General features: G+C 42.0%; 7 protein-coding genes across 7 annotated transcripts; 4 read left to right on the forward strand and 3 right to left on the reverse strand.

The window, feature by feature from the left end:
* Positions 1 to 2918: 2918 nt before the first annotated feature.
* Positions 2919 to 4629, forward strand: SS1G_05526 (predicted protein; the record flags this gene model as incomplete). Its single annotated transcript, XM_001594047.1, has 5 exons — positions 2919 to 3270; positions 3394 to 3415; positions 3463 to 3608; positions 3756 to 3827; positions 3881 to 4629. 5 exons carry the CDS (start codon positions 2919 to 2921, stop codon positions 4627 to 4629), a joined length of 1341 nt encoding a protein of 446 aa, XP_001594097.1.
* Positions 4630 to 6432: 1803 nt separating this feature from the next.
* SS1G_05527 (predicted protein) lies at positions 6433 to 8199 on the forward strand (the record flags this gene model as incomplete). The annotated part of the gene is made up of 4 exons (XM_001594048.1): positions 6433 to 6507; positions 7025 to 7163; positions 7421 to 7478; positions 7779 to 8199. 4 exons carry the CDS (start codon positions 6433 to 6435, stop codon positions 8197 to 8199), a joined length of 693 nt encoding a protein of 230 aa, XP_001594098.1.
* Positions 8200 to 9095: 896 nt separating this feature from the next.
* On the reverse strand, positions 9096 to 12270 carry SS1G_05528 (hypothetical protein; the record flags this gene model as incomplete). Its single annotated transcript, XM_001594049.1, has 3 exons — positions 9096 to 10777; positions 10843 to 11466; positions 11520 to 12270. 3 exons carry the CDS (start codon positions 12268 to 12270, stop codon positions 9096 to 9098), a joined length of 3057 nt encoding a protein of 1018 aa, XP_001594099.1.
* Positions 12271 to 13508: 1238 nt separating this feature from the next.
* On the forward strand, positions 13509 to 15264 carry SS1G_05529 (predicted protein; the record flags this gene model as incomplete). The annotated part of the gene is made up of 5 exons (XM_001594050.1): positions 13509 to 13867; positions 13938 to 14136; positions 14206 to 14522; positions 14768 to 14843; positions 15190 to 15264. 5 exons carry the CDS (start codon positions 13509 to 13511, stop codon positions 15262 to 15264), a joined length of 1026 nt encoding a protein of 341 aa, XP_001594100.1.
* Positions 15265 to 16501: 1237 nt separating this feature from the next.
* Positions 16502 to 17377, reverse strand: SS1G_05530 (hypothetical protein; the record flags this gene model as incomplete). Its single annotated transcript, XM_001594051.1, has 1 exon — positions 16502 to 17377. The coding sequence occupies one exon, from the start codon at positions 17375 to 17377 to the stop codon at positions 16502 to 16504; it is 876 nt and encodes a 291-aa protein (XP_001594101.1).
* A 2180-nt stretch (positions 17378 to 19557) lies between these two features.
* SS1G_05531 (predicted protein) lies at positions 19558 to 19698 on the forward strand (the record flags this gene model as incomplete). The annotated part of the gene is made up of 1 exon (XM_001594052.1): positions 19558 to 19698. The coding sequence occupies one exon, from the start codon at positions 19558 to 19560 to the stop codon at positions 19696 to 19698; it is 141 nt and encodes a 46-aa protein (XP_001594102.1).
* A 1550-nt stretch (positions 19699 to 21248) lies between these two features.
* On the reverse strand, positions 21249 to 25878 carry SS1G_05532 (hypothetical protein; the record flags this gene model as incomplete). The annotated part of the gene is made up of 5 exons (XM_001594053.1): positions 21249 to 21252; positions 21561 to 23068; positions 23454 to 25303; positions 25660 to 25682; positions 25853 to 25878. 5 exons carry the CDS (start codon positions 25876 to 25878, stop codon positions 21249 to 21251), a joined length of 3411 nt encoding a protein of 1136 aa, XP_001594103.1.
* Between the last annotated feature and the right edge of the window lie 1044 nt (positions 25879 to 26922).

Genomic DNA, 26922 nt, shown 5'->3' on the forward strand with positions numbered 1-26922 from the left:
TTGTCTATTGCGTGGCACTTGGCAGGTTATGTTTGGTTCTAATTTATCGTCGAAAAGGCCGGTTAAGGTTGAACCTGCTCGCTAATTTACCTAGTACTTGGGGTGCTCACTGTGAAGTTGCTAGGTAAAAGTGTCCTTCTGACATCTGCAGTTTAGTTCCCTAAGTATCTCCCGCTGACATTTTCATAACAGTTTGCTTCTTGCAAATATAAATTATTGTTCTGTTGCATGTCTATGCAAGGGTGTTGAAAGAATTAGTGGGCTCAACGTTGGACTATATATCGAGATTTAGTTGCGACCATTAACGGGACCTAAAACTAGTCTATTGAGCTTTAAATTCGTTAATTCGTGGTCTCTGGTATGGAAGACTTATGTTGCACATCTTACAATGTACAAGGATGACCATGCTCCATTTTTGGCACTGTAGAAGTCTAGCTCATTGCAGGATAGTGTATGGTTCGTACTCTTATGGTTGAAAGTCTTATGTCCTTTAAAAAGATGCAGTAACTATGACTGACATCTTGCTTTTACTCATAAACTCAAAAGGCAAGATGGGTGTTTCTCAGGCAGCACTAGTGACATGGTGCTCTCCCTGTGAATCTCTAAATTCAAACATGCAAACTTTGGTCATGACCAGCTGATGCTTTTCCTCAGGTGAATTGTATCGCTCCATCATCACCCCTAAGAAAGCAAAAAGTACATATATAAAATACATTCCTTAAATATTGACCATTACTGAAGGAAAAGTAAGGCTAAATTCGATCAAAAATTTAGAATAATACTTTCTGGAAGTATTTTGATCCTTCAAGGATGTACTTCAAAATGTACTTTAATTTCTGTTACGAAGTAACAGCCGATCTGTCCATACGAGCTTGAACCATTTGGAAAAGCAAGTAGATTCACATATAAAACTGTATGGCAATTGACTTATATGGCCTCCTCACCTTGAGCAAGTACAGACATCGAATCTGACCGAAAACACGTGATCAAGGATTCCTACCGAGCTGGGGAATTCCACCATGGTGGGATTATTCCCACTTTGATGGGACGATAGAGGGCAGTGGGATGCATAGTACGAAAATCTATATAACTGGAAAGAGTTTCCTTATTGTAGAGCTTCGTACTCAAGATCAATCATTTAGTATACTCTACTATTAGTTACGAATTGCATCATTATCATTATTTAAGTCCCTGCTTGACGCCTAGTTATAAACCTACCTCGATGTAACGATACTATACTGGAGGCAGCGGCTGCCTAAGGTTCGTCGGTTGGTAGTTATGGGTTAAGGCTTTATCACTGGTATTCACTTGAAAGTGAATTCGTTACTAGATCAAGTAGAATGTAGGTAAACTAATTGATAACTAAGTTGAGCACGAAGCTCCTGGGGCTCCTTATCACGTGATTTCTGATGGTGCGTGCGCATACGATCTTCAGGTGACCAAGATCACATACTAATTCGATGAAATCTGATCGTGTTTGCACAAGGCCTAAGCTCTCCTAATTAATCAGTTTGCTACCATCGTAACACCATCAATCCTAATGGTGAATCGTGACACTCGAGAGCCTAGAGCGCTTCCACGTGATCTAGACAGCAAACCTCGTAACAGTAACAAATAAGTAATTTTATTTAAAATAATTTATTAAAAAAATTATTCTTTTTGAGATTATACAATATGTCTAAGTACGGCGGTTTGAGCTACTGTATTTGGCGGGTTTTGTCGCTGTTTTACGCAGCCTCAACCGCTCGGTAAACCTGCCTACAGAGCACGTGATTACACTAAACTTCCCCCCCATACCAGAAACCCGCATCCCAGAAACCTGTATCCCAAAAAGCACCCCTCCAATATGTTGTTGATCCAAAATCCTATTTTGGCATTTCTTCTCTTTTTCATTATGGGAACTCTTGCCTGTCCTTTTTGCCTTGATAGTTGTCTGTGTTATAAATATTTGCAATACTCGCTCAATTACTATGATTACTTATAACTATAGAATCTACTCTCATTATATTCTATTTCTTTCCAGTTTTATCCTCGAAATCCTACTTCGTTTTCTTTCCTTATATCTCCCTTTGTTCATTTCCAGTAATTCACAAACGCCCCTTATTATTATTCGTTCCCAATAATCTACAAGCCTTTTTCGAGTACAAATCTGCCATCTTTGTCCAGTCCCAATCTCGACCAATCATGGCGCCTACCATCCAAATTCCAGTGGAGGACACGCTCAAAACGCTCTAGAATGTTCTAAGACGATGCAACGATAACAACAAAATACTCAAGGAAAGGAAGAAGAAGATGCTTAGCCGAGAGGATTATCGATTTCTGTGGGTTGATCTGAACAATACATAGTTTTTGCAGTCACTCGATGCCGAGAATACGAAAGCCAATATCTACTACATCAGACAGAAATTTATTAGGTATGTAAAATCTTTTACTTTTATAGTTTCATCAGACTGAAGAATATATAGATATTGCAATCATATTGGTATCGGTCATTAGCGAACAACTATCCTAACATAAAATTGCGACAAAGGCATAATGATGCTATTTCTTCATTGGGTCTGCGAGATATATCTGGCGAAGAAGCGAAAGAAGGGGAAGAGAAAGTCTGTTAATCAATACTGGCAGGATTTTAAGATGCTCTATCGTCGGTTTAATAGCACCTTTGTAAATGTAAATGATTCAAACAAGGTTGTTAAAATATATTAAAATCTTCCCTTTATATTTTATTCTTATGCTTTCATATTAATCTCGCGAAGTATATCAATGGTACACTAAAGGATAAGTTTGGATTGGATACCACGGCAAAAGCCAAACCAGTGGCCGGATCAGATGATCTATTTCTATTGTTTATTCAACATTGGGCTCGCGATGAATCCGTTTTTCCTACCAAGGACGATCGATATGATGTAGCCACTACAATGCTGTTTCAATCCTATACTGGCGATCGATCTGCAGAGTTTGTTCATTCATCAAAGGGCAAAGTTGGCGAAGATCCTTTTGGCAATGCAGAGATCGATAAAGATGTACAACCTCGAGAATCATCGCATCACGATTGCGACGATACAAGCGATACCGAGGATGCCGACGATTCTGAGTATGATAAGCTTGACGACGATATGGACTGTAGAGGTGATCCTAATAGCGGTTACGGCACCGATGGGACAGATATTGCCATAGCAGAGAACACAAACGAAGGCTGTACTATTGAGATTAGCGGCTCTGGGGAATCAGTTCCGCAGACTTGTATTGGTGTTAAACACGACGAGTTTGGTGAGGCGATACAACAGTACAAAGCACTTTGCTATGAGGATATCTGCCTCTGGATAGTATAGAATCCAAGGCCTGGGGGGAGAGACCTTCTTGCCATAGAAGTTCACTTACGGCATCATAAAGGTGTCGATAATAAGCCCAAACCGTATGTTGCTCCTTCCTACCTTCGAAGGTCTGGCTAACTCATCTCAGCACGACCTTCTTATTCCGGGAAAATCCTCTACCGATTCTTTGTCCGATCTCTCACATCCTGACATGTGCGATCCGTGATGATGCCATTCTCGTCGATGGCTATACATCTGCCGAACCCTTCTTCACAACGGACCTTGGAGGTCAGGGTATGAAAGCTATGAAGGTACATTGGAAGCCAGAATGGCTCAAAAGACTAATCTTCCGAAGGTTTGTTTGTTCCATTAATGGCTGGGTGAAGTCAAAGACAGAACCAATGATTTATTCGACTTATACCTTTTATATTGATCGTCTAGGAAAGGATACTGGCTTTGAAGACAAGTTGACAAGCTATTGCTTTCGCCGGGGAACTGCAAATGCAGTCGATGGTATGTATTTTTTGATATTTTTGTCTCATTCTCTAGGCTAACAGCTACTTTAGGCGTCGCCTCAGACGCTGTTCGTGATCAGGTCATGAGACATGACCCATTCACCGGAGTCTTCAACGGGGCCTATATAAACAACATCGTCAGATTCAATGTACAGGATGCTTTTCTTGAAAGTGAGATCTCCGATGATGGGCTTACTCGAGCTTTTACACATATGAGCATTCGATGCAACCGAGATGTACCCAAGGAAGTTCCGACCGAAATGATGAAATCACTTTTGGCTGCAGATCCAGATGTCGTCGACCTTGAGCGACAGTTCAAGAAGCTATACACTCAGATCAAGCGGGATTTTAAGTTTATCAGATGCGCGTCGCAAACGATTCGAAAGCAGTACGAAGATGTTCGAAAGAACCTCACGAATGTTAAGAAAAACCTGAAAGACGAGATTGAGAAGGAATTCCGAAAGGATTACTTCTTTCGTGTTCATAACGAGATGATGAAAAAGCAATTGCATAGACCATCCAGCAAGACCTTGGAGGATAAGGAGGATACGCCTATTATCCAACATCAACTCAATGAGCGATATCAACTACAGCAGGTTCTGTGCGATTTCTCCAAGGACTTAAATCAACAAGATATTGTCTCTCGAAAGATTTCTGCTATCAATCTCATGGTCGCCCTCGCGTCTCGACAAGAGTTCCAAACTCGCAAGCCACGGTCTGCTTTAATCCTCAAGGACACAGACAAAAAGGAGTCTCCTGCTCCGGCTTCCCCCCCCCATCACCTGATGAATTTCCTGTGATCTGCGCGAAGACCCAATGTATCATTTGCATCGGGAACGACCGTCTTTCGTACGAACAACGGACGCGGTCCTTTCGTCGTGTTGCTCATATGTGGGACCATGTTGAGAGTGTTCATTTGCGCGATCAAGCAGTGAGTGGAATTTTTATTTGCCACCATCCTATATGCAAAGCTAAGGGGCTGGTTCTTAACAATTTGATACATTTTAAGAGCCATGTAGCCAGAGCCCATGGGATTGAGCTTCGACCCTGAGCTTTGACCCTGAGCTTTGACCCTGAGAATATTTATCCTCACTAGTATATTATCTTGTATTATGGCTTTGTGAGAGGAAATCAGCAGTGTACCTTCTCTGAGGCCAGCCAACTTTTAAGTTTGAAGCAGTCAAGCAGGGGATTGAACAATTGTTTCCAATCGAGAAGTAACTAAGTAACTAATGGTTGAGATTACTATTTAAGTTGAGCACGAAGCTCTATATACTAAGGAAATACATTCTGCTTATATAGACCTTTCTCTATTGGATAAACTGCTCGACAGTCTATCAGTCGATCTCCGGTAGACTGCTCGACTTTCTATCAATCTATCTGTTACGTGCTATCGTTCCGTCCCCGAGGTTCTACTAATGTCTGCTGACAATTGAGCCTAAGGTCTTCAGGTACTATAGTTCATAATATAGTTTTAAACATAATTTACATTATATATTTCATTTATATTGTGGTTATCAATCAAAGAAAATTTAAAGAAAGTTTGGAGACAAAATATTTATAGCCTTTTGATCCTGCTCTAAATTTTGTTGCAAAAATTCTTCCAGAAGCCAAACACCACATCGAACAATTTCCTACAAAGAGCATGAGATTTCGAAGAGAACAAGGGAATCAAGGTACATACCCGTACTTTCCAGTATGACGCGAAGATGTATTGTAACTTCTTCATATCTTTAAGCTCTCCCGGAAGCTCATATATATGACCACGCTTCAAGTAAAATACATCCTTGCCAATACAAGACATAATAAGAAGCTGGTGTCGACGACCTAGCTAGGACACTATGCTTCTCCCAAGAGTTACAGGGATGCGATGACTCTCACCTGTACGTAATGCATCCTACGAACCTTCGATCTTGTTATCGGAGAGCTAAGTAGAGTCGCTGGAACTGGGTGGTGATCGTACACTAATCGGAGGCAGTACTTGGAGCGAAGGTACACGCAGTTGAGCGTCGCTGAGGCGCTCGCGACGAGCCCGGAATAGAGGACTACCAGCGAAACGGAGATGAAAACCATCCGATGGTCGAAGATATGAATGACGAATTCAAAGCGGTACCAGCCCTTTCGAGTCTGCAATGGGATGCAGAGCCTGATGGGTGACGTATTTCATGAGCTTCTAAGCTGAACCAGCCCTTACGAGTCTGCAATGGGATGCAGAGCCTGCAAAGGAAACTTTCGTAAATGAAGGTCGACAGGACACCTCTAGGGTGTTACGAGTATAGTCCGGAATCCAACAATGCGTATGGCTTGTAAGTATATCTTGCTAGAAGTTCATAGATGGTTGAGGGGAATAGTAGTGTAAAGGAGCAAATCAGACAGTGTCTTTTTGAGTCCAGTGGAAGATGAAAAGGGGAAGAGAACGATTGTAAAGGGTTTATAGAAGGTCTAATGAACATTGTAACGTATGTAAAAGGATATGGTGTGGAGGTTTCTGCGGATTCCAGAGAAGCGCTGTTATAGAGATAGATCCAAAGATGATAATACGGGATTACAATGCTTTTACTAGGGGCTACAGCATTTTTCGATTCTGATCTGGCGCATCCGATATGTCTCGAGTCGATTCTTTACACGGCTACGAACTATACATTGGGAGGAAGGGTTGTACAAGGGCACTTTGGTTAGTGAGCTGGAAACGCTGTATTCTGTGCTGCCTGGCTAGGGGTTAAGACACAGCAAAGCTTGCAAGATACGGTCGGCCTTGTTGTGCAGGAGAGATCCGGCAAGGTAACGCGAAACGGTGCACAAGCCGCGGGGCGTAGCGTATAATCTCTTCCTCCCCCTTCCCTTCTTTCAAATCGCGTTTGCGACGAAGCAACTCTATTCCAAACTCGAGAACATGCTGCCGAGCTAAAGCAACGCCAGCTAGAGTTCCCAGACGGTACTCACTGCCTCCAATCCCTGATTTTAATCAATCATTTTTTTTTCTTTTCCCGACTGGCGTCTTCCGCCTTATCTACAGTATTGTCTTCTCCCTCTTCATGTACATTCAGAAATCCTCTATGTCGAATGTCGACTTGAGCCAAGGTCATCCGATATTGTATCGAAGGAGTATCTATACAGTAGAACGACTTTCTGAGGATAAAGTTCAAGTATCTGAATTCATAGGATAAAAATTGTTGTGCTGATTTCGATTTTTAGAAGTCAATGTATGTTGTCTGGAGGGCAGAGGCAGGGGTTCGGGAGGCTGCAGTAGAGGCATATGTCTTGGTGGCTATTGAAATACTATCTGTTGCAGTATTAATGGAGGTTGCTGTTTTCGTATCTCTTGAACAGATTCGTGAGTTTTAGATATGTATTTTGAACTCCTTGGAGTAGAATTCTGATATTCTCGACGCTTTGATAGAGTTGAGTAGAGGTAGGTTATCACAGAATCTTGTTGTAAAGCGTGCTAATAATCTTTATAAGAGTTCTATATATATAAATCAATATAGAGTCTCTATTATATATATCAAAGTCATCAAAGCCCTTTATACCACCCCCGAGTTTGTTTATATGCTCTTCAATTAGGTCTGAGTATGACCCAAGTAAATTAAGGCCACGTTGAGGGTCCCATCGCTGCTTCCAGAGTACAGGGCAATACCCCAGAGGCTGGGTATAGCTTCTACGCGCTAGAAACTTTAGGTCTGATATGTTTTCAGGAGTTGGTTTCCAAAATTTTTATTGAGCTTTGAGAAATGTTTTTTTCAAAAACTTGTAAAGTTAAATTTAGAAGCGGGATTTCTAAGCTTCAATATCTTACCTAAATACACCCCAACCAGTAAACATCCAAAATCCTACTTTTGCACATACATAAGGGTCTGTTTCTATGTCCTTTATATGTCCTCCGCCATTGCTCAAAGTCATTTTCTAATGGTCAATACCTCTAATCTAGACATTATCAGCAGTAATCCAGTCAAGGACAGGCTCTGCACTTTTCGTCGGCTCTTCGAGACTGGAGTGATGCTATCCATGCCAGGCTTTATCAAAGTCCTTGTAAGCACGACATACGAGATTATAAAGGCGCGCGAGTCAAGCGTACCACTGTGATTGCGATCGAATGCATTAGTAATGATGGTAGTTATTTAAACACTATGATTATTTGGCCAGCGAATTCCCATCGAAGCAACTGGACCACGTTCCCTACCCCTAAATGGCAATATGCATGCTCTGACTCTGAGTTCTGTTTCAAGAATAATATTCTTTTATGTCGTCTCCCCTTTCATACCTCCCACAAGCTCCAACCTTGTGATGTAGCAGTGTTTGCTCCACTCAAGGCGACTTATCGAGAGACTGCCGCACGATATTTTAATAGAGTTGATAGATGGATAGATTGATTGATTGATTAAATTAACGTCTACACTGAATCTATGACTATCTAAGACGGCTAGGAGCTTTGTAGGCTTCTAACAATAATAAATGGAGGGTAGTTGGCCTTTTTCAACCGTAGCTAATACAGGTTGAGGAGATTGAGAGCCTCAATCTTCTAATGTTTGAATGGGGGAAGTGAAAACTAATCCTAGGGAACCATGTCCGCCTTACAAATACTCTTCGTATATAATAAGGAAAATGACAAATGAAATAAGTAAAATTCAAATTGGGGTGGTAAAACCTCACGATTGAGAATGAATTGACCAGATGGATAGACCGAATTGATCAGATTGACCAAATGAGTTGACCAAATTGACCAAATTGACCAGATGAATTGACCAAATCAACCAAATCAACCAAATTGATCAAATTGACCAAATTGACCAGATGAATTGACCAAATCGACCAAATAAATTGACCATATTGACCAAGGTGATCAAGTATTAGCTGAATTGACCAGAAGAATCGGCCAGATCGAGGATATTGGATGGTTTTAATGTTTGGGTGGGTGATAATTTAACTTTGCAAATTTGCAAAGTTGGTAATATGGTTGTAAAGGGGTTATTCTAACCCTTCCGCTCTTCAGGTTACCCTTTCTCTTTCATCTTGTTCTCTCATCTCTTCCTTTATTCTATTGAGATGCCATGATCTAGTGGCTATCCGCGTGGCTTCGATAAATTCGAGAGCTTTGGTGATTCCTGTTTTCGTATGAAGCTAGTGAGGAGAAGAATGGCTATACAGGGTCATTACAACAGCGGTCGATTCTGGACCAGAAGTTAAAAGAGATGTCTGATCTGGTATCTCTAATTACATCAATACTTGTAAGTTAATGGCAGAACCATAAGAAAGAAGCCCTTGTAGCTTATCTAATGTTCAACCACCTTCCTAGCTTGCGGATTTTCTGTTTCAAAGACCTCGAATTTGCTACTCCAGGCTCTGTAAACTCATTTCGACCTACATTCGACCCAGCAGACGCAACTTGCAACGCTTGAAGCCGATCTTCAACTTGCCTGGACAATTTAGAGGAAGGCCCTTGGACGGTTGTGTATCCAGACAATGCTCGATTATACATTGCCCTTGCCATGTCTTTCCGGTCAGTTTGCGATAAGAGGTTTCCAAAGTTGAACATAGTATTCAACGCCGGTAGATAAGACGAGGCAAGTTCAAGACCAAGAGCGTTCTCATAGCCTTCCAACGCTCGAAGATACATCATCTCGGCCTCTGCTAGCTTGCCTTGGTCAGAGTAGAGGTGGCCTAGGTTGTGGACTGTACCGAGTGTTGATGTGTGGTCTGGTCCAAGTGCCTTCTCCTTACCTTCCAACGCTCGAAGATACATCTTCTCTGCCTCTGCTAGCTTGCCTTGGTGAGAGTAGAGGTGGCCTAGGTTGTGGACTGTACTAAGTGTTGATGTATGGTCTGGTCCAAGTGCCTTCTCCTTACCTTCCAACGCTCGAAGATACATCTTCTCTGCCTCTGCTAGCTTGCCTTGGTGAGAGTAGAGGTTGCCTAGGTTGTGGACTGTACTAAGTGTTGATGTATGGTCTGGTCCAAGTGCCTTCTCCTTACCTTCCAACGCTCGAAGATACATCATCTCGGCCTCTGCTAGCTTGCCTTGGTCAGAGTAGAGGTGGCCTAGGTTGTGGACTGTATCGAGTGTTGATGTGTGGTCTGGTCCAAGTGCCTTCTCCTTACCTTCCAACGCTCGAAGATACATCTTCTCTGCCTCTGCTAGCTTGCCTTGGTCAGAGTAGAGGTTGCCTAGGTTGTTGACTGTATCGAGTGTTGATGTGTGGTCTGGTCCAAGTGCCTTCTCCTTACCTTCCAACGCTCGAAGATACATCTTCTCTGCCTCTGCTAGCTTGCCTTGGTCAGAGTAGAGAACGCCTAGGTTGTGAAATTCCCAATATAGTCCGTCTATATCTACCTTGGCGTCTTCTATAAAGAAGGCCTGTCGTGTTGCGTGTTGAAGGAGACGCCGCTGTGAGAGCCACCAGTACTTTTCATTTGTATCAGGAACCTCCGAGGCTACACAGGTTAAAGCCAGATGTGCAAGGCTCTTGTCCCACTCCTTGTTAAGCACAAACACTATCCATGAGTGGACACAACTATGTATACTATACCCTCTAGCCCCAACCTGCTGCTGAGGAGACCTGTCTGGATCAACCAGTCCAAAGGTACATAGTAGAGTGATGGCCTCATTAAAGTTCAGTTCGTCCTTCATAAGCTTCTGTATCCATTCATCGTCTATAGAGTTTGCATGCCGAAGGAGGTCAAACCACAGATCCTCTCGATGAAAATATGCCCATAGCTTGAGTAGTTTTGCTGATGCTTTATTCTGTTGTTGGATCCGATCGAAAGTGATCTGCCATGTCGTACATAGTGTACGATCTACATAGGAATCCAATAGGGGACTTGTCATCTGAAGCTTCAACCATGATGTCTTATAGAGCTGAAGATAATCCGAGAAGCTCGTCGTTACGTGCTCGAGATATACCCCTGCTGTAGATAAAGCAAGTGGTAGGCCGTCTAGTTCTTTGACGAGTGCTATAGCATCAGAATCTGCCTTATTAGTATTATATTATTTCCCACTATCAATTATACCAACATACCCTTTTCAATACCCTTACGTCCTGACATATTAGACACAATCTCAAGACCTTCCCTGACATCCAGCCTCTGAACATGAATTCGTATACCCTGCTTAACTTGTGATGATCGTGTCGTAATGATGATCGAGCCGTGATCAGATTGAGGGAGGAATTGACGTATATCGACTGCTGAGTTATCGGGATTATCAGATCTTTTAGGATTATCGAAGTTATCGTAGATCATTAGCCACCTTGTGTTCTGCGTGGAGTCAAGCCAGTCCTTGACTCCACTGATAATTTGATCGAGGTCTTTATCTTGGTCTATGCTGGATAGCACACTGGTGGAAGGATGATGTCTCAGCACCTGTTGAGCAATGTCCCGAAAGCTCAGCTTGAGTGAGTCTTCGTCATTCGCGTTCAGCCAGAAGATCGCCGTATATTTCTCCTTGTGTCGTCTGGCATATGTGGTCGCTAGCTGAGTCTTTCCCATACCCCCAAGACCATGGAGGATGACACAGGATCGACTACTGTGATCTTGAAGTAGCTCGTGAATTTCCGATAGCTCCTTCTCTCTAGCGACAAACTGTGTAGCTTCGGGAAATGACGCGAGGTTGAGCCCAACAGCAAATTGCTCAAAGTTGGCCCCTGTACTCGTCAGTTTCGTTGCTTTAGTTAGTACATCTATGTAAACAACTGACCCTTATACATCCTGTGAATCTCATCCTCCAACCGCCTAAATGCCTGGTCCCTTCTCTCGCCGTAATTTGGCACCATAGATACATCGAAGATCCCGATTAAGCAGTAGGCTTCATCTTCTTCAATAGTAGTATTACGGTGCTCTGCCCATGATCTCCGCTCTTTGATGCTAAAATTTGACAATGCATCACCTCGGAGAGCTTTGTTTGCGATACCGGTAATTTCGTGTATCTCAGACTCAAGCGACAACTTGTTTCCAAGTCGTTTACCCTCCGAGCTAAAGAAGTCAACCAGCCTTGGTGCAATAAGCTCCTGAAGCGTCCAGCCTCGAGTGAACCAACGACTCTTCCTGAAAGCTTCCTCCCATGCCCTCTGGTCATCTACCCCAGTGTCGGGCTTGGAGACATCCGAAAGGTAGACGTAGCAGCGTGCAGCGTTCTGATACCACCGAAACATGGAGTTGATCGCCGCGTTAAGCTCGACCGAATTCTTCTTATCGATGCAGCAGGTATCAACCCAGAAGTATTCCAGTCCATCTACTGCGGCTTGCTTCGCGCAGAACTGTATCTTCCTCCACCCAGCCTTATTCACAGTCTTGCTCTTGTTCTTGCTTTTTTTCAAGTCTTGATAGACAACCTCCTCTTCTCCCCAGGTATGAGAGAGTATTGCGTAGGTAGGGACTTCGCTGCTGGTAAATTCGCGAAAGACGATCTCGCCATTGGGTTTGCGTTGCAAGAGGCGTATAAAGGACATACTGGATGTTTGCAAGCGATTTTATAGCAAGTGCGACTTGTATCACTAATTCGGCAAATTGACACAAGCATTGCTATTTGAAGATCGGGATTTTGAAGGTTGGAACGTTGAAGAACTAAGCATAAGAAGGATATGCAATTGTAGTCGTAGGCGCTGCTGACGAGGCTGTATCGTGGTGTAACCTGGCCAGCCACTTACATGGCGAAGGCAGACAGAACACAAAGGACACTTCATTTTATGGAAACCTTATTCATTACAGATTGGATTCTGAGAGAAATTTATCCCTTATTGTTGAAATACCAACTTCTATAAAGTCAAAGAGTAATAAGATGCTATAGGTAGGATTAAAAGGACAGGTCAGTTATGAAGGCATCCAAGGTCGTTGAAAGAGGGACTTCTTTCGTATGGGCCACTCTTTGCTCTGCTTGGAGAATATCGGGGAGCGGGAATTTCCGGCAAGATCATATCCAGCCACAAACGCTGCTGTCATATGTTTGGCAGCCACAGATTTTATTACAATTTTACTACAAGTAACTAGATGTTGGTGATTTGCACCCTGTTTTCAGCGGTTTTCTCCCGCTGTTTTACGCGGCTATTCCACTCGCTTAACCACTTATCCTCAGGCCGCCAGAAATTTAACGAGCTTAGGCTCTTGCTGCTTTACAGACGCTGTGCGATGACATTCTTCCTAATTCCCATTCCAAATTCCCAAACTCTAAACTCCAAACTCTAAACTCCAAACTCCACACCAACCTGCTCTCACCCACTCTGCCTCTCCTTCTTGGGTATCTCCCCGGAAAATGAAGGCATCCCCAAAGATGGTTCGCAGTGAAATGTAAGTCACAGCCACATTAAATTTGTGGTCAAAAGGTATTTAATCCAGCTTTTCCTCCGTCATCTTCTCCATTTTCTTATCTCACACTTCAACTACTCAAACTTTGCTCTTTCTTTTACAAGCTTCTCATTCTACAAACTTCATTCTGGAATTGTTTAGTTCCTACTCTCATGCGTTATTGAATTTATATCACCACAGCCCAAGAATCATCGCTCTTCAATCATCAGAAACCAAACAGATCGAAAACATCAAGTATAACCTCATTATATTCAAGTGCTGCAAGTCGTAACGATCTTGTGTATTCTGTTATAGGTAAAATACCCGCTTTATTCTCTAGCCTCCTCTACCATCAAAATATGCTAATGTCTCGTCGCAGAGCCATTGAGCCACTGCAAATCGCGATATGCCTTGCCCTCTTCCTCGACGATATGCTCAACGTCGAGCCCTCCGTCACGATAAATATGGACCACCCGCCCCAATTTTACAAAACGAGAAAGAACAACCACGAACATATGAAACGCGGGTTAAAAGAAAGAATAAACTGAATCAGCGGCAAGGATCGTCTCCTGCTACTGTGGATAGGTCTGGTCTTAATCAAGATTCAGGCTATAATTCTCAGTCCGATCTAGAATTCGGCACCGATGCTGAAGCTAGTTATTATCAGCAGATGATGAACGAGTTTGAAGCAGAAGGGGTTACATTATCGAATCCTAGTGATGAGACTAAAGCTATGATGGAAGCAGAATTGGAAAGGTGGGAACAGTAAGAACACATTTTGCGAGTATTTGAGTTATGAATGATTGCTAACTTTCTTTCAACAGATTTTGCAAAGTCTCGAAGATCGACGAACCATTAACGACCATCAAAATGTGCAAAGCACCAATTTTCAAGGCTTACCTCTTCTGCGAGTGAAGAACTCACGAATAAAAAAGGAGTCTTCTATCATCACATGTTGGAAAGTTCTTAGCATGGTATATGCACGATTAGCGGAGCGTTATATGGATGAAGGCGTTCTCTATGATATCCGTAATGTATGTGTTTATCTTTGCTCTTTTTTCTGTCAGTAGATTATACTGATCTGGCAATAGTGGATCCTGCAGAACTTGACAGTCAATTTTGGACTTAACGATTCAGAAAAGGAAAAGTCGGGGCTTTTTGTTGAAGATTTATGCACTCTTCAGAATGGCCATTGGGTTCGCGATACTGAGGTGTATGCTCATGAACGCCTCCGAGTTCAAATGTCTCCCTTTCTGAATCTTGCTGGCTGTACTGCCACTAGGCCAAAAGCTCTCGTCGGACTTTTGTACCAAGACATCGAGTTCCAACTGTTCCCTCCTCTGATCAAGGGCCGGCCACCAATTGTTGTGATGAAGCTTAACCTTAAGCGAATCAAACGGTCAGGTGGGAAAAAGAAGCAGTGAGTGGTATTTAGTTCTGTATCTTCAACCTATTAATTTAAAATAGGAAGATATTTGCATTTTATGAAGCTGAAGATTTGGCATGTTGCGGAGTAACTTTTATGTTAGCTTTAGCGCTTGCTGAAAAGTTGTTATACCGGAACGAGAAGAGCTTTGGTTATCGAGGAAAGGCTGATTAGTCGTAAACTGGTTATTTTTCGAGATATCAGAAAAAAAGGAGCTGATAATATTTCGAAGATCCAAGTCTGGATTTACCAGTGAAGTTAGCAAAAATCGAGGTTCCGATTCGTCGACCAGTCATCCAAAGAAAGTTGTACCGGGTCGGATGCTCCTGGAGCATCCGATAGAAGACTTCACAATGTTCAAAACTTGTATGTGAGCCACAGTGGAATATGAGAACGATATTTCGTGGAAAGTGACTATTTTTAGTCATGATTGTGCTTAGTTCCTCTGAGGTCGAGCATTCTTGGAGTATAAGCTCGAGCTTTAGCGGACTACCCATCTCCGGCATAACGGGATATTTCATAGAATTAGAGTGGTTATCTTCTGAGAGATGAAGCTGGATCAAATCACATAATCAGACTCAGCGTATCGAGAATTGGGGGAGAAACCGAGTATGCACAAGCTTACAATAGGAAGATCGTCGATCATTCGGCTAACTATTAGAGACTTTCCGACATATTGGTCTCCAAGAACAAGGAAGTAAATGGTTTCTCTACCGTCATTGGATATACTGAATAAAGTACAGAAGGTGAAATGAGGTCTGGGAAGCGTATTTGTGTTATTCTTCCCTATAATTGTGCAAAATGCTTACACTGATTGCCTCGTTCCACAGCTTGCTCTTATACAATGAAATGGATGTTCCCCCCTTCTGATAGAACGGGGATCAGGTCTCGTAGCCCTCATAGCTTGTTCTACTTAGTAAAGAGATCAAACAATGATGAGAAGAGCTAACCAGATAAAATCTCTGCAAGTGCTTGGACGTTTATGCGAATTCTTTAACTGATCCCATGGGGATCGCTAAGCACTTTCTTATATTAGGTGATAATGAGACTCACATTTCACTTAACACATGATTTGGTGCGCATTTTTAGCGCCCGCAACAGCATTCATTTCTCTGAAAGAATTCTAGCTCCGGTACTCTGGTCAAACCCTTTCTCGACTTCGACTATGCCTTATTGTGATATTAGAATATTTATTTTTGAGATACAAAAGTCAACAAGTTACTTTTTCGTAATCCCCGGAACTAGGAGGGACAGCAAGGATACTGTAGTTTGAATACAGTGGTTGGAAGGGTAAATATTGTAAGACATTTAAGCTTATTCAACTAGCGACCTAATATTATTGGTCAAAACCCTTGTATAGGGAGCTACTCTTTGGTTTGTTTTACAATACTTGCCCTTTCAACCTATATAGGAGATTTACAATCTGAAAAGCATCAATGAGGGTATGGGAGTCAAGGGTCTAGAGCAATATTCGGACAGTGGTAGAGAGGGGCTTTCAACACAAACTATGTTTGGGATGCGCAACGCATCCTTAACTTTTACAATTGAAGATGACTACAATAATATAAATCATATCACTTTGAGAATATAGTATGTATAAACTTCCATCATATCCATTCTACATATATTACGATGGAAAACCATATTGGGACCAGGGAGGAAACGTATATTGGGAACATCCAGCTGGATACAAAAGACACTTTGTTAATGGAGAATACCGATGGTATCTTAACAATGCGAACAAGGCGTTAGATACTCCAAAATTGGAGTAGAGAACGGGGGTATGGCTTGAGTTTTGGAATTCAACATCTTTGCTTAGTTTGATCTACTCGGAGTTTAACACATCCGATAACTTTGCTGTTGGTGGTTTGTGAATATTAGGTATTGAATTACAATCAGATTTCCTAACAGCTTTTAAAGTATACTAATCTCCAAATATGATGCTGTTTCCCTTCAATCATTTACTTCCGGTCCTAGAATCGTTCCCGAATCTTCTTTGGCAAAATAGGTGGATCTAACATCCACCTTGGTTTGGCGTATATCATTGGCAAATATTCACGGATGATATCGCTATCCTCCACCTTGAAAAGACCTTCCAACTCGATGAAGTTCTGTTCTTTAACTGATTTTCCATCTCTTCTCCACTCCTCAGTTGCTGCCTTTGCCTGGTCGAAATCAATAACCCTTACTTCTTCGCGCTGAGGGTGCCACATAAGATTTCTAAATGCAACATCCCCGTGAAATATCCCTTTGTTTCCAATAGCTTCCAGAGCCTTTTTATATTTCCAATACATAAGATCGTTTTTGGCATCGGTATCATCCAAACGTCGAAAGCCCTCGAGAAATTCAAGTGCAATTCCTTTATGCACTAACCCGTCTTCATCCTTCCAATAGATTTCCCCGAAGCATTTAGGAATATAAACGCCTTGTAAAGATGCGAGATGCTCATAAGTATCAAGCTCGTCTTTACTATCCCCAAACTCCTTTGCCACGAATATCTTGGGAAGTTTCGAGTCGAAGTCGTTATTGTTGTTGTTGTCGGAATCTGGGTCTTGGTCGTTGGCTGAAGGATAGCGACAAATAAATATGCAATTGTTTCCACCTGGATTGATTTGCTGGGCAGTGACTTTCACAGTAACAGTCTCTGAATTCGACATATCGAGATCCATTTGCCGATCGTTGCTTGTTTCGCAAAGTTGGAATTTGTAGTCTGCTAAAGGAAATTGAACTTGTAGAACTTTGTGCTGCTCGTTTGCATCTTCGGTCATTGGAAAGGATGAAGAGGGTAGAGGGGGTGGAGGTGGAGGTGGAGGTGGAGGCAGATCAGGAGTTCTTATAATGATCATCATTAATTATTGTACATACAGCTCAGATAGCAGAAGAGTAGAAGGTGTCTGTGAGGAGAAGTCTTCAGCTGGTAGATTTTGTACAAATTGAAGTAAAGTAGTACAAGAAAACAATAGTCAATGGGAACATGCATATAACAATCGAACAAATCGATTGTAGACTTTATTCTTTCACTCTTCTCGATTCTCTGAGATTCTCAATATATCTTTCAATTTTTATTTTTGAATCTCATTTTTGGTTCATTATACAAAGGAAGGGTTGAAAGCTCGAAGTAAGATTTGGTGGGGTTTGTCATATGCTCACGCGCAACCGCCCGATAGTGACCGAGAGGCGGACATTGATACTTTCATACAAAAGTATTCATAGTTTTTCGCGAACAATAGTAAACCGAAAGGAAAGATGACAGCTTACTTTGAGTTATTTGGGTTTCCCTCTAAGGTATGTATTGGATGATTGAAATGCAAACTAGTACTGACAATTAAAAGCTACTTTCTGATGTACTCCTCATACAGTATCCTATTCTTGGCAGCCGGTGAATAGTTATCTTCTTTTGGAGCCTGCAGATTAGCGATACATTTCCCTAGTTATATCCACAAGGTATATTCAGCATCGAACATCCAATAACATTGACTCGGATACAAATATCATTAAAAAGCTTGTGGTAAATATGATGGCCATACATAAATAACTTATCCAAAAGCAAGTAGAGAACTTTGCAGTTAATCTTTTGTTGATAATAATTAGCAAAAGAACCTGCGAGTATGATATCAGCTCAACTAAGCGCTTTGGAAGTGTGCCTAGTTTACGAACTACTAGATATCTGTACCAAAGGCCCTAGGGCAAACAGGTGGTGGTGTTACTACAACAATGAGACTTGCCACTAAGAGCTGAGATAGCGTCAATTTTAGATTATATGGTATTTTCAAATTATGCGTATAGAAGAAAACTTAGTTTGGAGTTTGGAGAAGATTAGGTTCTCATCAAGATCAATGTTTTAATACCTCCCTAGTCTATAGAGAAAATGGAAATTTGATAAATATGGATGATAAATTAAAAATGGGTTCAAATAGAAACATCGACCTGATATCTATAACGCTCTTGCCTCCATCAGCAGTCAATCTCATCCGAACTCGAATCTTCAAGAAACCATCACCAAGCCTCAGTACTGAGCTCACTCATCCGTTCTGGATCAATGCTCTTGGCACTGATCACCACTGAGCCATTCACATAACCCCTACTGTTATTGTCGTAACAACAAACCAACTTCATATCCAAAGGTATTCCCCTCACTTCCTTCACCGGTCCTCATTCAACACAGCAGGGAAAGAATAGCTCAGACGCACTTTGCGTGGTTTTGTCATTACCACATGGGTCGACCTCATTCTGTGATCATCGAGGGGACGTGTGGCAAAAGGGAGGCAGCTCTTGCGCGGTTAGACAAGCCAAGCCTTCTCGTAATAGATAGATGTTGTGGTCCTTCACAAAGCCATCGTTTTCGATATCATACTATGCTTCATATCCAGAGGAATTAATTTGCTTGCTTTGCCAGAGGACGGAATAGGCGTAATTACTTCTTGAGCTTGGTAGAGTACTGCACCTGGATTGCTTCTAGCGTCCGGTGCATCATGGATCTACTTCCACAAGCAACCACTCTTTTTCATTTTAAGGATCGTCTTATTTTCGCTTGGTGTCCATAGCGCTGAAATTCTCCTTTTTCGCATTGCTGGCTGCACCTTCGAATATATGATAACACTACAGGTGCTTAAGGGTTTTGCTTTCTGTACTTTGGAATATACAACAGCATTGCAAGGGGTTGGAATCTCTGCAGATTTTGAATTTTTAGAGCTAATACCAGATGGTGTCGAAAAAGCAGAGGGATAGCGATGGTGATTATCGATAGGCGTTTGTAGATGTCTGTCACAGCCCTGGGACTGTGCTATATCTATCTTAATGTCATGGCGCTTTCTAAGACGATCTTTAATACTACGTTGATGAAATGACGTTGAATCGTAATTGGTAGGTATTAAAGTGATTTTTTGCCGTTTTCTAGGTCGGAATTCGTCATCCTCGTCACTTGAATTAGGACTAATGTCACCAGAATGATCAGTGTCGCTGATATTCCCCTGCTGCCATTGATTTTTCCCCCATCTATCTTGAGCACGCTCGTTCTCGTCATCTTCCCATGTCTCTCCTATCGCCACCTTTTTATGCTGTCGCTTCTTTGGCCAATTTTCATTGCAATCTTGACGGTGAGACGGAGGTTTATGCTCAACCCCCAAAGCAGCTTCTTGAGATTGACATTGAGCTTCAAATAGATCAATGAATGGCTGAGCTTTCAGATGTTTCCTTAAACGTACCGGAATTGGGCATGACACAACATATAATCTCGAGTTTCAGCTGCAACATATCCTAGAGCCTCTTCATCTTCCCATTCTTTCCCAAGCATTGGATATTGATATCTGATGAATTGACTTCCACAAGAACTTTCATTCCTTACAATATTTTACATTCCAAAGAACGCTTAGAAACAGTACAAATTAAGAGGAAACGTATTCTATAGGAATCGGAAGAATATGAAACGATAATCAGGATAAAACATGGTTGCTCTTGAGAGAAGATCCATAATGCACTTCCGCACTGGATTATAATGGCGATTCAAATACAATACTTGACAAGACCCAAAAAGTAATTATATTGGAAATTCATACACCAATCCTCTGGAACTTTTTATTGTATTCATCAAACTCAAGATCTATTCGAAGTATATTATATGTAGATTTCTCTTTCTCCTCTTTTGTGACCAAAAGGGTGTTTATAGACTAGCAATTGTATTTGACTTAGAATCTACAGGTGAAGAGCACCTGTAGATGGGGATAGCTACTCTATATATACACAAATGAATGGCCTAGCCGCAATGGCTAGGCAAAAAGAAGTCATATTTATCCCTCCAATGATGTTGACCTGAAGAATGATTATATGAACCCAATTAACCACTCCTCAAGGGTGGCGTCACTTTTGGGCAACAAATGATCTTACTTTACCGACAACCATTGATACCTAGTACTTGTCCGGATCTGATCCTCAGACCACCTAAATCGTATACTAATCCCGAGTAATCGTATCATGTGTGAATGTGGTTAATGTACCTGAGGTTTCTTATATAATAAGGGTAGGAGGAAAGCAGGGGTTTCTGTCACGTCTTTCATTATTTTTAAATTTTAAGTAATAGAATCGATATATTTTTCACTACTATTGTTAAACAAAGCTTAAGCAAATATTTGAACAAGGCTAGTAATTTATTCAATATGATTAATCATTATGAAACTAATATTGACTTTTAATAAAATGATTAGAATAATAGTATTCTAAAATCATAGCATTCTACCATAATCAGAGATAAACTCCAATATATATATATATATATACAGCATATGATACAAAGCTGGGAATAGAATCGAATTTACATCTTTCTCTTTATGCTTTCAGATCTTCAATTCTAATAATGATTAGCTCGAAGCTATATCAAATAAAATAATTCTTTATATTTCTTTGTACCAATAAAACTACCACATCACTACACTAGAACATACTGGAATCAAGGTGGCAAATAGAAAGTCTATATAATCATAGACTTCCCCCAACCTCTCTGTTAAAGAGAGAGAAAAAAAAAGGGATATTATATTCAAGATATAAATAAGTTAGTTAGTAATGGATATATTGAAACTGATTTTTACTTAGATAATATGAAATTTTCACTCAAATTTCAGAAAGAAAATGCCACCGGTGGGAAATGCCATGACTATAACTCCGTTACAAAAATATGTACTAGTTGGCCGATAGTCTGAAGGTAGCCAAAAAATATCTCGCACTTCTTCATCTAATCTTTCAGCTATCCAATGATTTGATATAAAGTACCGTTCAAAGGCTGAGGATGCCTCTAAACCCGAATGATTTTTGAGAGTTTGAAGCGATTCGCCCGTGGCCGTGTCCCAGAGCCGGATCGTCTGATCATAAGAGCCTGAAGCTACCTTTGTGCCATCTGGTGAGAAGGCAACTGAGCTAACCCAATGCGAATGACCCTCGAGCGTTTGAAGCGATTCGCCCGTGACCGCGTCCCAGAGCCGGATCGTCTGATCATAAGAGCCTGAAGCTACCTTTGTGCCATCTGGTGAGAAGGCAACTGACCTAACCCAATGCGAATGACCCTCGAGCGTTTGAAGCGATTTGCCCGTGGCCGCGTCCCAGAGCCGGATCGTCCAATCGCCTGAGCCTGAAGCTACCTTTGTACCATCTGGTGAGAAGGCAACTGAGTAAACCGCATCCAAATGACCCTCGAGCGTTTGAAGCGATTCGCCCGTGACCGTGTCCCAGAGCCGGATCGTCCGATCATAAGAGCCTGAAGCTACCTTTGTACCATCTGGTGAGAAGGCAACTGAGTAAACCGCATTCGAATGACCTTCGAGCGTTTGAAGCGATTTGCCCGTGGCCGCGTCCCAGAGCCGGATCGTCCAATCGCCTGAGCCTGAAGCTACCTTTGTACCATCTGGTGAGAAGGCAACTGAGTAAACCGCATCCAAATGACCCTCGAGCGTTTGAAGCGATTCGCCCGTGGCCGTGTCCCAGAGCCGGATCGTCCGATCGTCTGAGCCTGAAGCTACCTTTGTGCCATCTGGTGAGAAGGCAACTGAGCTAACCCAATGCGAATGACCCTCGAGCGTTTGAAGCGATTCGCCCGTGACCGCGTCCCAGAACCGGATCGTCTGATCATAAGAGCCTGAAGCTACCTTTGTGCCATCTGGTGAGAAGGCAACTGATGTAACTCCATCCGAATGACCCTCGAGCGTTTGAAGCGATTCGCCCGTGGCCGTGTCCCAGAGCCGGATCGTCCGATCGTCTGAGCCTGAAGCTACCTTTGTGCCATCTGGTGAGAAGGCAACTGAGCTAACCGCATCCAAATGACCCTCGAGCGTTTGAAGCGATTCGCCCGTGGCCGCGTCCCAGAGCCGGATCGTCCGATCGTCTGAGCCTGAAGCTACCTTTGTGCCATCTGGTGAGAAGGCAACTGAGCTAACCCAATTCGAATGACCCTCGAGCGTTTGAAGCGATTCGCCCGTGGCCGCGTCCCAGAGCCGGATCGTCTGATCATAAGAGCCTGAAGCTACCTTTGTGCCATCTGGTGAGAAGGCAACTGATGTAACTCCATCCGAATGACCCTCGAGCGTTTGAAGCGATTCGCCCGTGGCCGTGTCCCAGAGCCGGATCGTCCGATCGTCTGAGCCTGAAGCTACCTTTGTGCCATCTGGTGAGAAGGCAACTGACCTAACCCAATTCGAATGACCCTCGAGCGTTTGAAGCGATTCGCCCGTGGCCGCGTCCCAGAGCCGGATCGTCCGATCGTCTGAGCCTGAAGCTACCTTTGTGCCATCTGGTGAGAAGGCAACTGACCTAACCCAATTCGAATGACCCTCGAGCGTTTGGAGGGCGGCACTCCAATTTGATCGTACTCTTGATATTTTATAAATCCAACTCGGGATACATTTTTGAAATGTTTTTCGAATAATACTATTCTCTGGAGCAAAGGAAAGGGCTGAGCAATAGATTTGAAGAGGAGCTTGTTCAATTCCTACTCGGTTATAAAGGACGAAGCGCTTGGCATCATGAATATAAGCGGAAAGTTCAGGAGCTTTCTCAACCTTCATATTTATCAGTTGAAGTTATTTGAAGCTATTTGAAGCTGTTTTGACTTACCAAGATATAATTTTCTAAAGAACTTATTGCAACAATGCACCCAGAAATGTTTTCCATCAAGCTCATGACCTCCAACCAATGCAGCAAATGCTCTGTTAGAAAATTATAGACTTTGCTATTATTTTGAATATGGTTTTCTGTTTTTGGGGGATTTCCATCTATAAAATGATTGACCCAATAGGTACATGAATATCGTATATACACTAGTGGGTCAGGATCGGGTTGCTTGACTTTGTTAATAGAGAAGCCTGGATGACGCAAGTCGTATATGTTCTCTTTCAATATATTGCTCATTTCTGTTATCGAATTTAGAAATATCTTCTCATTTACCTTGCCGATCCCATTTGGAAATATTGTCTCAGCAGCATTTTCTGATAGGAAATCCTTTGCCGACTTATGAACGAAGAAGATACTCTGATTACGAACGACCAGAAAGGAGCCACAAAGTTGAATGATTTCTTCCAAATCAATCTCCGATCCGATCAGACGTGGCAACTCGCAGAGCGTAATAGGTCGAAAGGCTACTACTACAATAGCCATAAGCTGAAGGCAGAGCTCAGTTACTCCATGCTCTTTTATATTTAGAATTTGCTGTAGCATGCGTTCGTATAAGGGATCCAACTCTCGAGGGTAATAATCTTGTAACATTGAAGTCGTGAAGAATCGAAGTTCTTCAAGATTTTGGCAGACCAAAGCCACCCAAAGGAAGGTCCCGTTCGCATTCTCTAGGAGATACGATTCAACCGTCTTTCTATTTCTTTTAATATTTTTCTTTGTCCTCGCGAGCTTTTCCACTCTATCTCTTACATACCAGTCGACAGCAATAGATATTGTGTGGCTATTTAACTCGAGACTGAGCGATGTTCTCTCCTCAACCGGCCCTAGTACCTCTTCAATTCCAAGCGAGTTACGACTAGAGACAAGCCACTTGATGCGAGGAAACTCAGCTAGGCTCGAAACAATCAGACGAAGTAATTTGACCATATCCTTTTCGCATTCGTCAAGTGCATCAATAATCAAAATTATTGGCTTCAAACTCTTGTCATGCAAGATGTTCTTCAGAATATTAGAGAGCGCCACCCATGCATTGATACCTTCAAATAACTGCTTCCCTGGCACCTCATATTCCTTTTGTAAATGCCGAATGAGGGAAGGCTGTTCATCTAAGAGCATATAAATAAGGCCACGTAGGACGGAGATAGCACTATTAATGGTATCGACGTTACTTTGGCAGAAGAAATAGGCTAAGGCGTAATTATTTGATGTCCGTATTTCGTCTATGATACCACATAACAACATAGTCTTACCCTTCCCAGGATCTCCTCTCACCCATAGCAAGCGGTTGCTTTGGTCGTTGTACCATTGTTGGTATTCCGTGTTTTGGAAGACCCATTCGTATACCTTAAAGAGCAGTCCTCCTTTAAGTTCCTCGATGCGTTGTTTGTCCTTTCGTGGGTCGGTGATGAACAGATCAATTAGGCAGCGCTTATCTAGAGAGGGCTCGATCACACCGTTGAGCCTCCTGAATGCATTATCCCTTCCCTCGCCATAGATAACTGACATAGATACTTCAAAGATACCAAGCAAGCTATATGCTGCGTCTTCTTCTCTCGTCGAAATTCGGTTTTCCGCCCATTTCATTCTATCATCAACACTAAACTTCGATAAAGGAACTCCTTGGAGCGCTTCAATAGCAATTCCCGTGATCTCATATATAATCAACTTCAGAGATTCCCTATCACCAATCCTACAACAATCCCGTGAAAAGAACTCGATTGATATTGGAGCCAGGAGTTCTTGGAGCGTCCATCCTCTTGTAAACCATCGGCTGGCCCGAAAACGCCCTTCCCACACGCTTTGTGGTTGCTCTACACCATTTTGAACGACCTCTACATCTGATAAATAGACATAGCATTTTCTAGCCTTCCCATACCAGCGGAACATAGAGTTCAGAGATTCGGTCAACTCAGAGTCGCTCGTCTTTTTAATGCAACAAGTATCCACCCAGAAATAATCGATGTTGTCATAGGCAGCCTGTTTTCCGCAAAACTGGAGTTTCTCATAACCGGTTTTTTCTTTGCCATTACCTGAGTTTATATCTTCGAAATTGACTTCCTGTTCGTCACTCCCCCATGTATGTGAGAGAATGGCATAAGGAGGAATATTGTTATCTAATAGTGCTTTGGTGAGCCGATATCCGTCAGCATTATCGCACTCTAGCAAGCGCATTTTAGGATTTGGAGTATGCAAAGTTGAGAGATCAGTAGATAATGATAAAGTACACAACAGGAATCAATATAGCGCTGATATCTTGAAGTTGCCCTTGATCATAGATTATCTCGAGAAATTTGTGTGACAATACAACTATTGTGAGGTGTCGAAGGTTATTACCTTTTGGAATGCGGGGTTATACAGGTCAAGCTGACTCACGGCGAGAATGCTCCGACGTTACATCGTCTTTCTGGCTGTATTGCCGACTTTCTCGCCATCATATGTATTATTACGATGATCTACAACATAGCTAGGGAAAATATACTCTCCATATTTTTTTTGGCACGGCTGTAAGCCGCAATGGTATTAGCTGGCTGAGAGGCTAATTTGTGTACAAGTGACCGTTCGGTAGCACTATTCAACTCTCTATTATTCGAAAGATTGAGGGCTAAAAGCTCTGCTTCATTCATATTTTGACTGAGAGCAGGAGCATTAGCAGATGGTACTGATTTAGGTACTCTTCGGCCTCTGCTATTAGGTCCATGATGTACAGAAATGATGCTATTAGAGGAGGAGGGTTACGAGTAGTAATTTGGTTAGAAGTCATGATGATTGATGACAATTTAGGATGTTTATGGCTCTACACTAATCTATAGGGATAATCTATGGATTTAATAACTGTAATGACACAAAGGGAACAATTCTACGATCATTTTGAAGCAAGGAATGAAAGAATCAGGTGGAAAAGTGATAGGAATGATGCTGTCACTTCAAAGAAGAAGCCCATTTTGAAGCATTCCAGAGGTGGATATTAGAATAAAGAATAAGTTCCTTAAGTTCTTTCAATAAGTAGAATACCATACAATCCTGTCGGGATTGGCTAGACTTATGATGGTGATGCTATACCCAAATTCTTTATTGAATAAAGGGATAAGTGAAGGATGATTAAGCAAGGGGATCCCGCGAGGAAATTTTCCGATCCCGGCAACCTGACACAAGGCTCAATAGTAGAAGTGGTTGAAGTTTTAGTACCCAACTCAATACAATAGCTCTACATAATCTTTGTAGATTTTCTCTATATATAATCGAGAATGTTTTGAAATACGAAACCAATGAACACTAGTTATAATAAAGGGAAGGAGAGAGAGAGAATAGAATGCCGGCTTTGTAAAAGGTTCCTCTATCACCTTAAGGCTAGGAGGCGTATTGGTTTAAAATAATTTGCTGTTCAGAAGAGTACACAAAGGCATACATCGTTTTTCATTGATGATGTTGAGGCTAGAGTATATCGTGTGATATTTAGCTGTTCGAGCCACCTCATCGTAAGTAAAATAAGGCTAATGCATTGTGATTCCAAGGGATGATATAGCAAGCCAAAGTTAAATAATGCTGATCACAAGTTCCTTCAAGTCCGTTTTAATTAATTGCCTGAATATATGCATATATACTCGTCATTTTCTTCTGTTTTATTATATACTTATAAATAAACTTAATCGTCTTTATTTACATTAACTTGAACTTAGGGCTAAATACAAAAAATTCTTATCCTAATATCAATTACACTTTTTCTCCTATTCTCCTGTCACCT

Source organism: Sclerotinia sclerotiorum, genomic scaffold, assembly GCF_000146945.2.
Source record: "Sclerotinia sclerotiorum 1980 UF-70 scaffold_6 genomic scaffold, whole genome shotgun sequence".
NCBI lineage: Eukaryota > Fungi > Ascomycota > Leotiomycetes > Helotiales > Sclerotiniaceae > Sclerotinia > Sclerotinia sclerotiorum.